Source organism: Mizuhopecten yessoensis, unplaced genomic scaffold (assembly GCF_002113885.1).
Source record: "Mizuhopecten yessoensis strain PY_sf001 unplaced genomic scaffold, ASM211388v2 scaffold9887, whole genome shotgun sequence".
NCBI classification, from domain to species: domain Eukaryota; kingdom Metazoa; phylum Mollusca; class Bivalvia; order Pectinida; family Pectinidae; genus Mizuhopecten; species Mizuhopecten yessoensis.
Window position 1 is genome coordinate 367272 of NW_018408272.1, and position 15860 is coordinate 383131.

Sequence of the window (15860 nt, forward strand, 5' to 3'; positions counted from 1 at the left end):
TCTCCTAGGCATGTCAGTAACTCTCCTAGGCATGTCAGTATCTCTCCTAGGCGTGTCAGTAACTCTCCTAGGCATGTCAGTAACTATCTCCTAGGCATGTCAGTAACTCTCCAAGGCATGTCAGTAACTCTCTCCTAGGCATGTCAGTAACTCTCCTAGGCATGTCAGTAACTCTCCTAGGCGTGTCAGTAACTCTCCTAGGCATGTCAGTAATTATCCTAGGCATGTCAGTAACAATAAGTTTACAAATACAGCTCTTTATTTTCATTGCTCCTTGGAAGCTTAGTTACATTAAGTTTATAAGTGATTTAGATACATTGCCCTTTTGTTATTTGGTTACAATAAGTTTTACTGTTTGCATGTACAAGTCAGATAAATACACGACAATTTAGTAACACTAAGTCTCCTAATCGAGTCATTTAACTACATTACACTATTTCAAATAAGTTACAATAAGTTTACGAGACAGGTGCTTTATTTGCATTGCTATTTGGCAAGTTAGTTGCATAAAAGTTACATTTCCAGTGCTTAGTTTTATTAAATCTTTAACTATTCAAAGTTTCAATAAGTTAACATGCCCAGTGCAATATAGTTACAATTGGTCCACAAGTCAAGTGCGTAAATTACATTGCTTCACGTCAACTCAGTTACAACAAGTTTATAAGTCCAGAGCTTGAATTAAATTGCTCCGTGGTGACAGTTGTAACAGGTAAGGTATATGAGGGGAAAATACTGCCTTACTGGCAAGCTAGCTTTTCCAATGATGCGGTATAACCCTGGGACTCACTCACTAGTTCAGCAACGTAGAGAGTGGTCAGTAGTTGGATGGGTGACTGCCCGCACGTTGCATTTGGTGGCAGCGGTGGGATTATGTGATCATGTAAGGCCAGTTCCTGGTGGTTAGGGAAGGTGCATTGATACACAGAGAGGACCTACAGGATTCCCCAGGCCAAGTCTCAGAACGAGACTTCTCGGAGGGGGGAATAGTGTAACAGCTAAGGTTCACGAGGGGAAAATACTGCCTTACTGGCAAGCTAGCTTTTCCAGTGATGTGTATAACCCAGGGACCCGCTCATTAGTTCAGCAACATCAAGCGTGGTCAGTAGTTGGATGGTTGACCGCCCGAACGTTACCAATAACAAGTGCTTTAATTAGGTTGCTGCTTGGTAATTAAGTTACAATAAGTATACAAATTAACTAATTTAATCGCATTGCTCCTTGGCAATTTAGTTACAATAAGTTGACAAGTCCAGTGATTTAATTACATTGCACTATGGCAAATTATAATAATTCTGAATTTAATCCATTCTCATTGCATTTTGAAAATTGTTGGATATAGTTTCTGTAAAGTGTTTGATTATTGATTCCTCAGTTGAAGTTCCCACTTCAATGTGCAGTTTCTGGGTTCGACATGTATGTTTGCCACGTAAAATTACACACACATGTCTATCTTCAAGCACTCAAATAAAAATAAATTGAACACTTGACCTAATGTGTCATTAACTTATTGTAACTCAATAAAAATTATTCTCAGACTCAACTGCAAAAGGAAAAAGCGCCTCAAATCTTTTGAATTCACAAATTTAAAATATCTTTATTAATATGAATAGATCTGAATTAGATAAATGTTCTTGTGGTCGTTATTTATCCTTCAGATGAACCCTTCCTCCAGCTGAGGTTGCAGGGAAAAGGGATCTCTGGTCTGTCTTTTATATGACTTTGTAACATGATCTTCGATTGGTCGTTTCCCCGAAGAATTCATCATTCCGGAATTCTCAACATGCAAACCCCCTGGAGCAGAGAACTGAATGTCATTTGAGAAAGGGGGATAACTCCTGGTGCTGTTCTGTGTGTTGTCATAGTACAGGTATGACTGATGGTCTGTGTGAGGTCGTGTCTGTGGCTGCTGAGGGATGGTTGTCTGGTCAGATCTGTGGACAAAAGTTGACTTACGATCAAACCGGAAATGGTTATAAAAGTCATCAATCGCAAGACAAAACACAGGTGAACACCTCATAAATGGTTATGGGTATAGAATGCAAACGAAGGAAAATAATCGTAAAGCACAATATTGCTGTTTTGTCATATGACTTGTTGGTGATGCTGGGGGACAAAAGAGTAAAAATCCAAACCACTGTTGAAACGGAAGGAAAGGTGCGTAAAAGACTTGAATTGTAAGAATTTTAAGGAGATCTAGAGTAGTGCTAGTCAGTTGAAATTAATAATGAGTAAAGTATGTACATGAAGATCGTAAACCTAGCCCGAGTTTCCTCTGGCCCAGACACCAGAATAGGACATTTTGACAGAATGTCTTAAGTCTGGGACAGAGGAAACTCGGGCTAATCGTAAACTGTGTCATAACTCAAAGGAGAAGTTGCTAAAGTATAATTAAACTAAAGTAGATGTGGAGAAGTCAATAATGCTATAAAAGAGAGCTTATTGGTAACTAGAACTGATATATCATTATCGTCTAGATTATAAGCGTGTCCTTTTTCACATTATGTACATACATGCGCGGAATGTCGATCTGTGCGATGTGGGTTATCTGAGCATTCCAGTCCATTGTGTTGGTGAACCGCTGACCATCACAGGTGGACACGGGGGTCAGACCCTGGCTTTGACTTGCATGCAGAGAGGGAATGGACACCTGCAAATAAGTAAATGATCTAATTCGTGTTTAAAAACAACTTTTGTAAAGAAGAAATGTTCAAAAGGATCAACGTACTGCTTTTACAGCACTTAAAATGAATGTAAATGATCAAGTAGATTTGTGAAAATATCAAATTCAATATTGGTTTGTTGGAAATATGAACACGTGTTGTAGAAGCGGAAATTTAAATAAAAATAAGGACCTTAAAGATAAACCAAACCTGAGGAATTTTACTCCAAAAATATCGGTAAGATCTCGTAATTTCAAGGAGGTTGACATTTTCATTTCAGCACCGACACACTTCTAAATTAAGCAGAAGTTATAGGTTTATCTTATAGAAGATTAAAAAAATGAACACAAATCATCAGAAAAGGTGTAACTGTGTTATAATTATGATGTAGCAGACACTTTCGGCAAGTTATACAGGAATAATACCTAAACTGGTAGGAAATTAGCTCTTTACGGATTGAGTCCAATTCTACCCTGTACTGACACGCCAATATTGATCGTTAGCGTAAATTTTTGCGAAAATACCACGGAAAATATACATATTATATAACTCTTATATACTTGGATGTGTCGTGGGTTGAACCCAAAGTTAGTGACGTCCTCCTGAGCTGGGTGTATGGCTGTGTTAGTTATGGACTGATGTATGAACGGTGGGACGTATGTGTTACATTGAGCACTGCTATTCCTGTGGAAAAAAATAACGGAATAGTTTAGGATTATACATCAAAATCATATTACAAATGATTTTAGAAATGAGTTTTATGTTTTTCATAAATAATTCATGAGGGAGGAGTTTAACATTTCTTTAGTTGACGCATCATAATTATTATTAAATATATCGTACCAAGATTATACGAGGATTTTGTAATAATCCACTGAATATCAGCAAAATTGATTGTGGATAAATATATAGTTTTACCATTTGAAACAAGTTCATATTTACTCCAACATTCTTTAATTTTCAATAACTTTCTGTTTAACCTATGTGAATCCATTCTAAATATACAATGTGAATCAAGTTTCTGTTTACCTCCTGAAATGTCACTCAGTTTTGTATTTACCTACTGTAATGTGAACCAAGTTTATTTTTTCCAACTGAAACTGAAAAAAAAAGAATCTAATGTGTATGAATTTCATAAGGACTTACTGTAATGAGAATCCCGTCTGTAGGCCTAAGTCAGGCGGGCGATCAAAATCATTAGACGGTGTCTCACAGCTTACCGCTGTATGTGAATCCGCCAAGCTCGGTCTATTGTGACAATCTGTAAATGCGAAAAAAACATAATCAAATGAATATCATTTCAGTCTCCTTAGCTCCTTATGATCAAGTCCAAGCTGATACGTAAAAGTCAATAAGATATCAACGATATATAGAGAATAAAACACGCCTTTTTCCATATCACACCCAGTATCAACCCGAGACTGCAATATCAGCCCAAGGGCCGAAGGCACGAGGGCTGATATTGTTCGAGTGTTGATACTGGGTGTGATATGGAAAAAGGCGTGTTTTATTCTGTTTATTACATATTTACTAATAAAAACTACTATCTTATGATTTAATTTTCTTTTTGAAATATTGAAAAACGAAAAAAAATCCAAAAGGGGTGTGATACGGGTTTTGCGGGCTGATACGGGTTTTGGGGTGTGATACGGCGGGGGCTGATACGGGTTTTGGGGTGTGATACGGCGAGGGCTGATATGGGTTAGAGAAATTGTGTCGTATCGCATATACAAAAAACCCGTATTTATCAGTAAGTATGTAATAATTCTACGTAAAGATATTCCCCGGATACGTACTCATGATGTCCCTCGTGTTTGTGATGACAGAGTCCCGGGCATCCGCGTGACCCCCGGGAAATGTTGGCGTGAATGCAGACCTACCCCCGGGAAGGATACTGTCCTTGATGATGCTGGAGTCTGGCAAAATGATTTCATCCACGAAATCTACGTAGAAATGATAAACGATATTTCGTTCAATATTGTATATCGATGTAATAAGAAAATTGCAAAATGATTTGGAAGGAATTATATTTTAACATTAAAAATACCTGTTTGTTAATAACTATCAACATGCCATACCAAAGTGTATTTTCCTACACAAGACATTATCTGGTAAGTAGGATGGTGCCACACTTGTCTGTTTCAGTTGAGTCGTCAGCATCTTCAGGTACAATGTACAATGTATCAACCATGCTCTTGACAGTAAACACTCAGAATCAACAGATACAAATCGAGAATCAACAGATACAAATCGAGAATCAACAGATACAAATCGCTCACACAAATGGCTACACGGTCACACAATTGCAGTAGTAAAGATTTTGTATCAGTCACCTTAATCACTTAGCTTGGCTGTCGGTTTTGTATGCATATACATGCATGTCAAGAAATTAATATAGTGATTTGAAATTATCTAAACTCGCTACAATCGGCTCATTTCGTCAACAAGAGAATATTTCGGAGCTGCCTCAAACTACACAATCTGAGCTTTAGGAACATACTGATTTTAAACATTTCTGTAATGTGTAATGAAACATAGTGTGTATTAGTACTCACGAGGATGGGTCGGGATAGATGAACAGAAGAGGTGGGGAATATTAAATAAGAAAAATGACGACAGAACATATCTTTTTATCACTTAAGTGATTAGAAAAAGATATATCTTTGTAATTTTTTTATATTATTAATCTATTTTTCCACACTCATGGAACTATAACTTACTTAATTAGATCGAAACATAAATGTGTGACAAACTAAATAAAGACCAGCTTCTACTTACATATGTCTTCGCGGCTGTAATTGTGATCAGCTATTTTGTTTCAGGGATGAACAGAAGATTTCAACCCGATATTAAGTAATGATTTGCAAGTCTCATCAAAGCCGAAGATGCAAACGAGATATACTAAGGAATTATGTATTCAGCATATATTGTCATGGTACGATCTTACCTGGTGACGCCTCCCCTTTGATAATTTTCAGATAGTCGTTAGCCCTTTCCTGGCTGTGTAGGTTCTCCACGAGATACAGGACGTAATCGTCGAACATAAGATGCATGAGATGAAATGACCCTACAAAACAAAGCATAAATAATTAATATCGTATATACAATACATGACACTTCACGTCGTGATCACTGTGTAGGTCGGTGGTGTGTATGGTACAGTAATTGAAGGTGGATACTTGTGTATCAGTAGAGCTTTTTCAAAGAAAAGTATAAATACAATGAAAGAAAGATTACATATTCTAATCTATAGCAATCCAAATTTACCTTCAATAAGATTCATCAGTTTGGAATTATTTCATATCAAAGATTTACTTTATAGCTTACAAAAGGGCCGGTCGGTCTTGAACCGTTGCGACACGTTTAATACGTTCATTGTTTGTGAATGAAGCAAAGCTTTGATATTTAAATTTACCGTGCTGTATCTGGAATAAATATGTACGAAATCTTGCACAATCGAGTTCCGTTAGTTATGCCATCAGCATTACTAGACTTGGTTGTAACAATGATCATATAACGCTGAATGGCACGTTAAGATAAACCGTGTATCGGTTATATGGGCGGATTGGTTGAGTGGTTAACACTTTGGCCTTCCACGCAGGCGGCCGGGTTCGATCCCCGAAGTCGTCGCACGTATGGAATATCAGAGTAAGTATTTTTCTCCTGCCCAAACAACCCGGGTGGAGTATAATTTGGTTGCGGTATCTGTAATGTAGCATTCAAGTGAGATGGCACTATAAAAGATGCCGTTGGAAGCACGGTCCCACTACAAACAGAACACAATACATCTCCAGCACACACGCAGGCATACACACATAGGGAGATATTAGCCAGGTGTCACATGACTAGAAGTTAGCGCATGATAAGGCAGCTCCTGCGAATTCCTCAAAAAATGTATATCCTAATTTTATTAATTGTATATCTATGTACTGTAAAGCGCTTTAGAGTGTCTTATGTTAGCTAGAAAGGGCGCTATATCAAATGTTGTATATTATTATTATTATTTATATTTTCATTATTATCAAAAACCGAAAAGAAAGTAAAAATCTTAGATGCAACAAGATGAACTCAAAATTCCCGGAATTATTTTTCCGCAACCAAGTTTTTCCAGAAAAGAACAAGAGTTACAAAAAGAAGACTAAATACAGGAGACGCATACCAAAGCTAGGAGCACTGTGGAGAGTCATATCACGTATGACTCTAGTACCGAAACAGGACCACATCAACAGGAACTGGCGGGCGATCTGTCTGAGGGATCCCGGCTTCCTACGGCTGGGCTGTGTGCATACATAATCAGATATCCATAAAATATATATGAATATTATTTCAATTACTATAGTCTTTTTACTTCAATTAGTATTATAGTGTTTGGTTGGAGTGTTTGGAGGTACTTCAAAGACACTGTCACATTAGTATGCGATAAAACTCAAGCACTCGTATACGTAACATGGACATGATCTGAAGTCATTTACGTACTTTTAAATAGCAAACCTTATTTTATATGCGATACATATTCTGCAATTAATCAAATCTAATTTTGAGTATATTCTACGCTGTATTAACTAAATAGAACATTTGTATTTGTGCACTTTCACATATCATATGCAAATATATAACGTTAAACTATCACTAATATGTTATTATACGTTAGAAAGGCATGGCATGTTTATACACATACAGTACTTGTTATCAGTGGTGGTTGGTTAATATACATAAAACAGCATATCCACCTCAAAAACAGACCATTAACTGATAAAAATTGAATGTATGAATGTGATAAGTGAGTATGTTTACCTTGACTACACAACGATCAACCATATTATCCAACCATTCAACAAACGACTCCAAAGGCGCCTGTTCCTCCATCAACTTCTCGTACTCTGTACATACTGGAATCATGTCAACGATAAAGTGTCTCTGAATTCTTACTTTAATTAAATATCGTTCAACAAAATTAATACACTGTAAAAGTAGATTTTTTTTGCGTGTAGAAATGTTCACGTTTTGACTATTTAAACTGATCGCGGTGCGAACACATGAAATCTATCTATTCTCTTCATTAATAAACTATAAAATCTCGAAACATATATTTTCACGTGTGGCACTTTTCGCAATAATTTACTCGACGCGAAAAACGCGAACATATCCAAACCGCAAAAAAATATACTTTTACAATATTCTCCGCCGATATGAGTATCGTTTACGAATAACTAGCCATAATGGTCTGATTATTCTTTATTTTTGTGTATATATCTGAATATGTTTTTCCAAGAAGTAGAAAAAATATTATAGCAAAACATAACGGTATTTTGTGCTAAGCTTACAAACTGTATGAAAATTCGTAAAAAGGATATATATATGAGTTGACAGCCCGAAATTGACTACCAAATCATCAATTTATCCATTCAATGAATGTTCAGAGGAAGAACACATCAAAGCATGGTTGTATCAAGAGAAGAACACCGCCTTGTCTCTCCCTTTAAGGTTGTACTCTTCTGAGGTTTCAATCACGTTCAAGTCTCGTTTTGATCTGGTGTAACGGGTTTTTGTAATATTTCACAAATTATGATCAAGTTTATTAGCAAACACGCATCTGAAAAATATGTCAAAAAACTAGATGTCTGTTGTTTGTAGAACTTTTTTTACAAGAATTTAAAAAAAATACCAATTCGGCGGCCATTTTGAAAATGAGTATTAATGTGTATTTCTTGGGCTTCAAAAAAGGCAAAAGATTCACCTTTTTTGACACTAGATTGATCACTTAAGTTGTCATGGTGTCGCCATTTTTATTTATAGCAGGTTCAATTTTGCTGTACAACTTAATAATGTTTAATATGATAAAAATAATATGCAACAAACTGGAAAATTATGCATTATTTTTTTTACATATTTAGTGTAATTGAAGCACTTTTGATTTTTGACCCCGAAAAAGGTAAAAAATAACACAAATGATAATGGCACAAAAAAAGAAGCACACCGACCCCCCATTTTTATGGATGTTTTAGAAAGAGAAACACATTTTCTTTTAATTCATTAAATATTAAAAAAAGTTTAATACCAGAACTTTTTATATCAAGCGTTTAATCTGCAAAAAATGGTAAAAAAATGAGTATTTTTTCATTAAAAAATAGGGTGTAGGGGTAACTAAAATCGACTTTCTGAGTTAAAAGAATAAGATTAAGAAATTTTACTTCCAAAATGTAAAAGAAAATAATATTTTTATCAATTCTACAAACATTCATACATATCTGATAACACACTTGAAAGAAATTGTATGAATTTGTTCCGCAAATGGTCAAAACCAAAACAATCACCTAAAATCACATGTTGTGTTAAATTGGTATCTTTGACCGATCATAGCACAAAAACGAACACACCGACATATTTTTTTTTTGCATTTTCTACTATGCCAATAACTCTTTTTTCCAAAAATCCATATAAGAAAAAAAGTTTAATACAGGAAATTTTTGACTTCTCAGAGGTGTACATCCTTAAATGCATGTTAATGAAAAAATAATGCGATTTTTTCACTTAATACTATATATCTCCAACATTTTATAACAAAGATAACGTAATTTGTAATTTAAATGTATTGGTCTACCTTAAATCTCGTCTGTGAAAGAAAACTCTCCATGATAGACCACGCACTCTACCCTAATGAAATGTGTAATTTCACTAGCAAAACGGAAATCTGATATTTCCGCTGGTTTTGCTTAAAATCTAGTCCCTAGTTTTGGTAAATACTAGACTGGCTACCGTCTCTAGAATATTAAATAATTAAGAAAACAATTTAACTCTAATAATTTTGATCACTAGGATGTCCGAGTTCTAAAATAGGGGGAGATAAGCTACAATGTAGTAGTAAAATGCAGTCGAAAAATTCTTCATAAAAACTTAGGGGCTGGTTGCCAGTTTAGGTAGATACGTACAATTAACGATAATCTGGTGTTCCTTTTCACTGTAGTTATCCATGGTGTACAATGTCTGTTTGATGATACTGTTAAGATCAACGTTGAGCCAATCATCCAGCATCTGTGACGTGATTTCTGCACTGTGTATAACGGTCCTGGCCGCTTGACACAAGTGGTTCAAGGACGTCTGACGACGCAACACTTGTGCAAACCGCCTCGCTACTACAAAATTCAATGATATATGATCGAATGCTACAGTAACTGAACTGTTTTGACATATTAACGAATGCAAATACATCATACAGTTCAATACAAATTCAGTTCCATGAAGTTTGCAAAGATTTTATAAAAATATACGATATACAGTTGTCTGTTTAAACCAGATCAGAAAACGGACTACAGCTGGTGGGTTTTTTTCAGTACTCAGTATTGGCACAATTTGCCAAGCATATGGTTGTTTTGTAGAAAGCATAACACGTTTATTAATACTTCTAGTAGATTGTGACTTTTACATTATTTTATCTACATATACACATGTATATAAATGAAGCTTCCTTGGAAAAATTAGTAAGTGAGTATACGTGCGATTGTTATTTAGCATGCATATCAACATATTCAATTCTTATTTTTCTTTCTGAAATATTTGGTGCTTAGCACCGAGCCATTCCATCATCGTACTTTTGATATATATACATATAGTATATATTTCTATTATTGCGTTGTATTTGTTTTGTTTTTGTTTCATGATTGACTTTCCAAGCTATGCGATTCTTATTTAATTACATCAATTATCCACTCTTAACTCGTATACTTCATTCAAATCTCTTTCTCACTAACAGTAATAAACCACATTCTTACTCTCTAACAGTACATACTTTTTCATTCTCTTCCCCTTTCACTTTTGTGTCAAGTGCTGGTGATGAGTTTAATCAATATTGTTAATTTTGATATTCAATATTTGTCAATGATAGTAATATACATTCATTTTTATTTACATGGTTACCTATGCGATTTATGAGTAGTCTGAGTGGTCGGGCCAATCCCTACCGACAAAGACATACCCGTATATTGATAAATACGATAAACAGTTGTCTGTTTAAACCCGGGCCAGAACAAGGACTACAGCTGTGGTTGTATATTTTACCAAACACGCACACATACACATATACATGTACGTATGTTTGTTGTGAAAAGTTCTGGTGTGACTGAAGGCTCCAGCCTCATCACGTCGTTGTGTAACTCACGGTTGCTATGCCACCAAGCTAATATGTGATTCGGGTTTTGACCTCTTCAAGTTAAAGGGTTATTCAGTGTGTTAAATGATGAATATTATTGGGCAAACAGTCTTAGCTGGAGATATTTATGAGTGAATCGGGGAGTTGTCTTATACGCAATTTAAGTGTTGATTTTGTGCTTTGATTAACTAATGGAAGATTCAGTGATTCGACCAAATGTACATGTCAAAGTTAATGAATTATTCCGGGTTTTCACTTATGCAAGTAAGTGGTGATTCCGAATGTCGACAAATGCAAATTAGCATGTTAGTTGGGGTCTCGACAGAAACGAATAAATGCGCGATGAATAGCTATATAGTTTTGTCTATGATACGTAAAATTGCATTACAGCCTGATATCAACACAATGTAGTCATTTTCATAAGATAGTCGAGTCTTGTTAAACTGAATACATTCGTTACCAGCAAAGTGAATAGGAGTGTACAACGGCCTTATTACTGCGGTCATTCTGAATCAAATAGACTAGCTTGGTAGTGGACCAACCATTGTCAGTGTTGCTGGATAAACATAGTTATATTGTGAACACTAAAACTATATTCTCTCATCAGCGGAGAAAACAGCTGAGTTTATCACTTATCAACATTTATAACAGTATGTTTCCTGATTAAGAAACTTGAATTGACTTCTCTGCCTTGGGTCCTTATGTCGACATTGTGATCATAATCAGAAATACAGATTCTGCACGTGTTGCCAAATCGAAAAACTTCGGTAATTGTGTCGCTCTCCTGTGACCATTATATAACAACAGTACATAATAGGTGAACTAATCTGTAATTTTGTCAACATGTATGCCTCATTTTTATTTAAAAGTTTTTCCTAAATTTAAGAAAGGTCACAGAAAAGGGAACATGCTGCGAGTATTATTCCTTTTTCAATGACCACAAACAGGATTAAGTTTGGGATAGACTATCCAATGCGTTTTAAATCCAGGATTATGCACGTCGCGGATTTTTTGCTGAAAAGTTGTTAGTTCAAAGAAAAATAATGTGGAATGATTTTGAAATTGAAAAGTAGCATATTTACTTTTGATATAGAAAAACTTGTTTGTAACACTACATGAAAAAGAAATTAAAATACAGTCTCAAATACACGGTAACATGCTAGTTGGTAGTTATTGGTCTTCTAATGTGAATGGAAATCATTTGTACAAACTTTCTATGGAACAGGACTTTACTCACAATCGAATTTGATTTTTTGAACACCGTGTGGTAAGGAGTCTAGCGCCGTTTGTAGCCATTCATCCAACTGTTTGGCGAATCGTCTAATCACTTGCGTCAAACTGTGACGAAAAATTTGCGAGACAGAAATTGAGATTATCATAAACATGCAATTCAAACAACACGTGTTACCCTAATAGCATATGGTTTTATAAAGTGTATAGAAATATCTATGCAGAACAAAATATAATGTATCTATCCGCAAGCAAACTGTGACATAAATAGATATTAGTTTCGAACATATCTATTTACCAAACAAAGACGACAACAGTATTGTGTACAGATTACTGCAACACTATCAACACCCTCAACTCAAAATAAATTTTCAAACGGCAAGGTTTAAAACATTTCTATAAAACAGTTTTTCAACAAAACAGAAGCATACAAACCACGCACACATAGAAAAAGCAGGCTAAAATTTAATTAAGGCAGGTTATGTTACATACAGCTGTCATTTAAAAAAAACAACACATTTCGAAAAATTCATTTTATGATATTGTTTATGTACCCGAGACGACGAATGGAATTAAATGTTTTAAGAATTATTCAGATCGTTTAATATATCGTCAACTATCTCAATGGTGCGAAATATACTTATTACTACAGATTACGGTATACAACTACGTGTATACCCGAACAATGCTGGGAAATTAGAGACAACACGTGTAGCTAAACCAGGTTATAAAGAAAGGTCTACAACTACTTCTCCGTAATTCCGAATTCTAAATTATGGGAACATTTAGATAATAATGAAGATAAAAAAAGATAAGCTTTATTAAACTTGACTTCAATTAAGAAACAAGTTTTTCCAACTCATAACTAAATCCCTCGTGATGGCCCGTTTGGAAGCGCGCAGATGGGTGCTAACGTGGGAGAAAACCGGAGTACTTAGAGAAAAACCATGAGGTCGGGTAATACACATGTATTTTCCAGTCCGATTGGAAACGTAATATTAGATACACTGGCGTGATTTAAATACAGCTTATCGGATTATTGGAATTATGTAAAACATATTAAAAAGCATGACGTTTAACATATTTGATATTTATGTTTGCCATGAAACGAATCCGCAATATTATTACGTGACTAACATAACGTTTTATTATAGTTTTGAAAAGATATTGGCCTAGATCAAAACGAACATTTCAATTTCAATGGCACTTGTGTATGGCACTTACAATGAAAACAAATATTTTAGCTTAAAAACCCGTTTATTTAAACTATTTTCTTTAAACGCCGAATTTCTGTTTTGTTGCTACTTAACGACATAAAATGAAATACTGATCTGTATGAGAACACTGCAGTTTCGATATATTTTGGGGGTTATTAACGATATACTTCCAACTATTACAAACATTTTACTATCAAAAGTGTCTCTGATACATGCTAAACACAACAACTCATCACCCTTATAAAATGGATTGAGAGTAATATAGTAAAAAGGTGCATTTTAGTAACGGAAGTTTAAACCCATGCATTTGTAGTTTTAATTTGTTTTCATAACATACTACATACACTTTTCACAACATGTACAGACACAGCGTTCTTTTGTCAAATATCGTTTGTATTCATGCAATCAGCGTTTGTTCTCTCAATGCAGTTTTGATGCCCATCGTTTCCCCATCAAACATCATCCCAATCCCACTATAAATCCTTGCACCCTTTCTCTTTCTTTTCCCTGCACATGTTAACTTTATATATAGTTATATTTATTTATATGAATTATAATATTTTATTTTTTTTGTCAGTACTGATCCATAGCTGCTGTTATGTCTATAAGGAGACGGATTTACACAAGTACTATGTACTTGTTTCTGGATCCTTTTCTGTATTTATAACCATGTACTATTGTAATTTAACATCAATAAAATAAAGTTTAAACTAAACCCATGGTTGGCTTGTGACACAGAAGCCTGCTCTATTCGTCTGCTATTTCTATGATTTTAAAGGTCGCTCTTTCAATACCTGCGTGTATTTCATGAATATATGGCACCTTCTGACCCCTACAGCTAAATGAACACAAATGGACACAATATGCTCTATTTTTAGTTGCGGATGTTGAATTCAAATTGCTGGGCTTTCAGTTTACTTCTATCGAAATTGAACGATCTTGCAACAGATGAATTGGTATATTTCTCTTCAGCAAACTTCGATAATAGTTTTTAATTGATAGCAGTCTAGCGATATATTCGTTACCAAGATGAGGCATTAATAACCATCGCCATAAGGAAGCATTGTCATAAAAGGCTGGAAATCCAAACTAAAACAAACAATGTGCTTACGAAACAAACTATCCCTAATTAACCTGAACGTTTATAGCCGTATAAACGTGGTTAACACTCTACACACAACAGCAATACAACTTTAATGTATGTGAAATGATATTTTTTTCTTAACATTCTCACGGTGATTCTTGGAAAAGTTAGTTTTAAGATTATGCTTATTTGACCCAAAAAAAACAGAATTATCTACATCACGAACAAACTTGTGTACACCTATCTGATGTCCCTCACCTTTCTGGTAGAGCCTGTAACACAGTTGGCATCAGCACGTTAGCGATGGCTTTGTAGAGGATAGAATCACACACGCCGACAAGGAGGACGATAGTTCTGTAGTCTAATATAGGGACAATGTGTGCGGGCATACCCTGCCAGAAGTGTAACAAGAAACTCTGCACCTAAATAGTAATTAAAACAATATATTTTATATATATCAAACATATTTATAAAGCAAATGAAATTAGAAATGGAGTCTTATCAAATTAAATTACATTAAAATATGTCTGTGTATCTTTCGCCCACAGTGATGTTACACTTTAAATGCTGTTGTATCATGTGAAAATAATATGAATATATTGTATTAACTAGATACAAATTATACTATGTACTATGTACAGATTGTATGTTTTATGTACAGATTGTATTTACTATGTACAGATTGTATGTACTATGTACATATTGTATTTACTATGAACAGATTGTATGCACTATGTGCAGATTGTATTTACTATGTACTCTGCTTAGCAAATCATGATTTCAGTTTGCTTTCTGTATGTTACACAATGCAACTGACCTCGTCAAAGTTTGCTCTGATGACCGTGTCCAGAATTCTCTGACAGTGAGTTCTGTACATCATCATAAACGTAAACACCTGTAACATCAATTAAACACATGTAACGTCAAGTAAACACTTGTAACATCAAGTAAACATGTCAAGTAAACATCTGTAACAACAAGTCAACACATGTAACAACAAGTAAACACATGTAACGTCAAGTCAACACATGTAACGTCAAGTCAACACATGTAACGTCAAGTAAACACTTGTAACATCAAGTAAACATCTGTAACGTCAAGTTACACATGTAACGTCAAGTTACACATGTAACGTCAAGTTACACATGTAACGTCAAGTAAACACCAGTAACATCAAGTAAACATCTGTAACGTCAAGTTACACCTGTAACGTCAAGTAAACATCTGTAGCGTCAAGTAAACATCTGTAACGTCAAGTTACACCTGTAACAACAAGTAAACACATGTAACGTCAAGTAAACACATGTAACGTCAAGTAAACACATGTAACGTCAAGTAAACACCAGTAACATCAAGTAAACATCTGTAACGTCAAGTAAACAAATGTAACGTCAAGTAAACACATGTAACGTCAAGTTACACATGTAACGTCAAGTAAACATCTGTAACAACAAGTAAACACATGTAACGTCAAGTAAACACATGTAACGTCAAGTAAACACATGTAACGTCAAGTAAACACC

General features: G+C 35.0%; 1 protein-coding gene across 1 annotated transcript in view; it reads right to left on the reverse strand.

Moving 5' to 3' along the window:
- Positions 1-6: 6 nt before the first annotated feature.
- The window catches only part of LOC110458970 (transcription factor RFX4-like), a 39382-nt gene continuing 23528 nt past the window's right edge, over positions 7-15860 (reverse strand). Inside the window, exons 7-18 of the mRNA XM_021510961.1 lie at positions 15155-15232; positions 14596-14759; positions 12044-12144; positions 9590-9793; positions 7455-7549; positions 6820-6937; positions 5608-5727; positions 4457-4603; positions 3807-3921; positions 3221-3344; positions 2511-2647; positions 7-1931 (exon numbers count right to left, since the gene is read on the reverse strand). Coding sequence (XP_021366636.1) covers positions 1652-1931; positions 2511-2647; positions 3221-3344; positions 3807-3921; positions 4457-4603; positions 5608-5727; positions 6820-6937; positions 7455-7549; positions 9590-9793; positions 12044-12144; positions 14596-14759; positions 15155-15232 — 1683 coding nt within the window. The 3' untranslated portion in view covers positions 7-1651. The remainder of the gene's footprint in view (positions 1932-2510; positions 2648-3220; positions 3345-3806; positions 3922-4456; positions 4604-5607; positions 5728-6819; positions 6938-7454; positions 7550-9589; positions 9794-12043; positions 12145-14595; positions 14760-15154; positions 15233-15860) is intronic.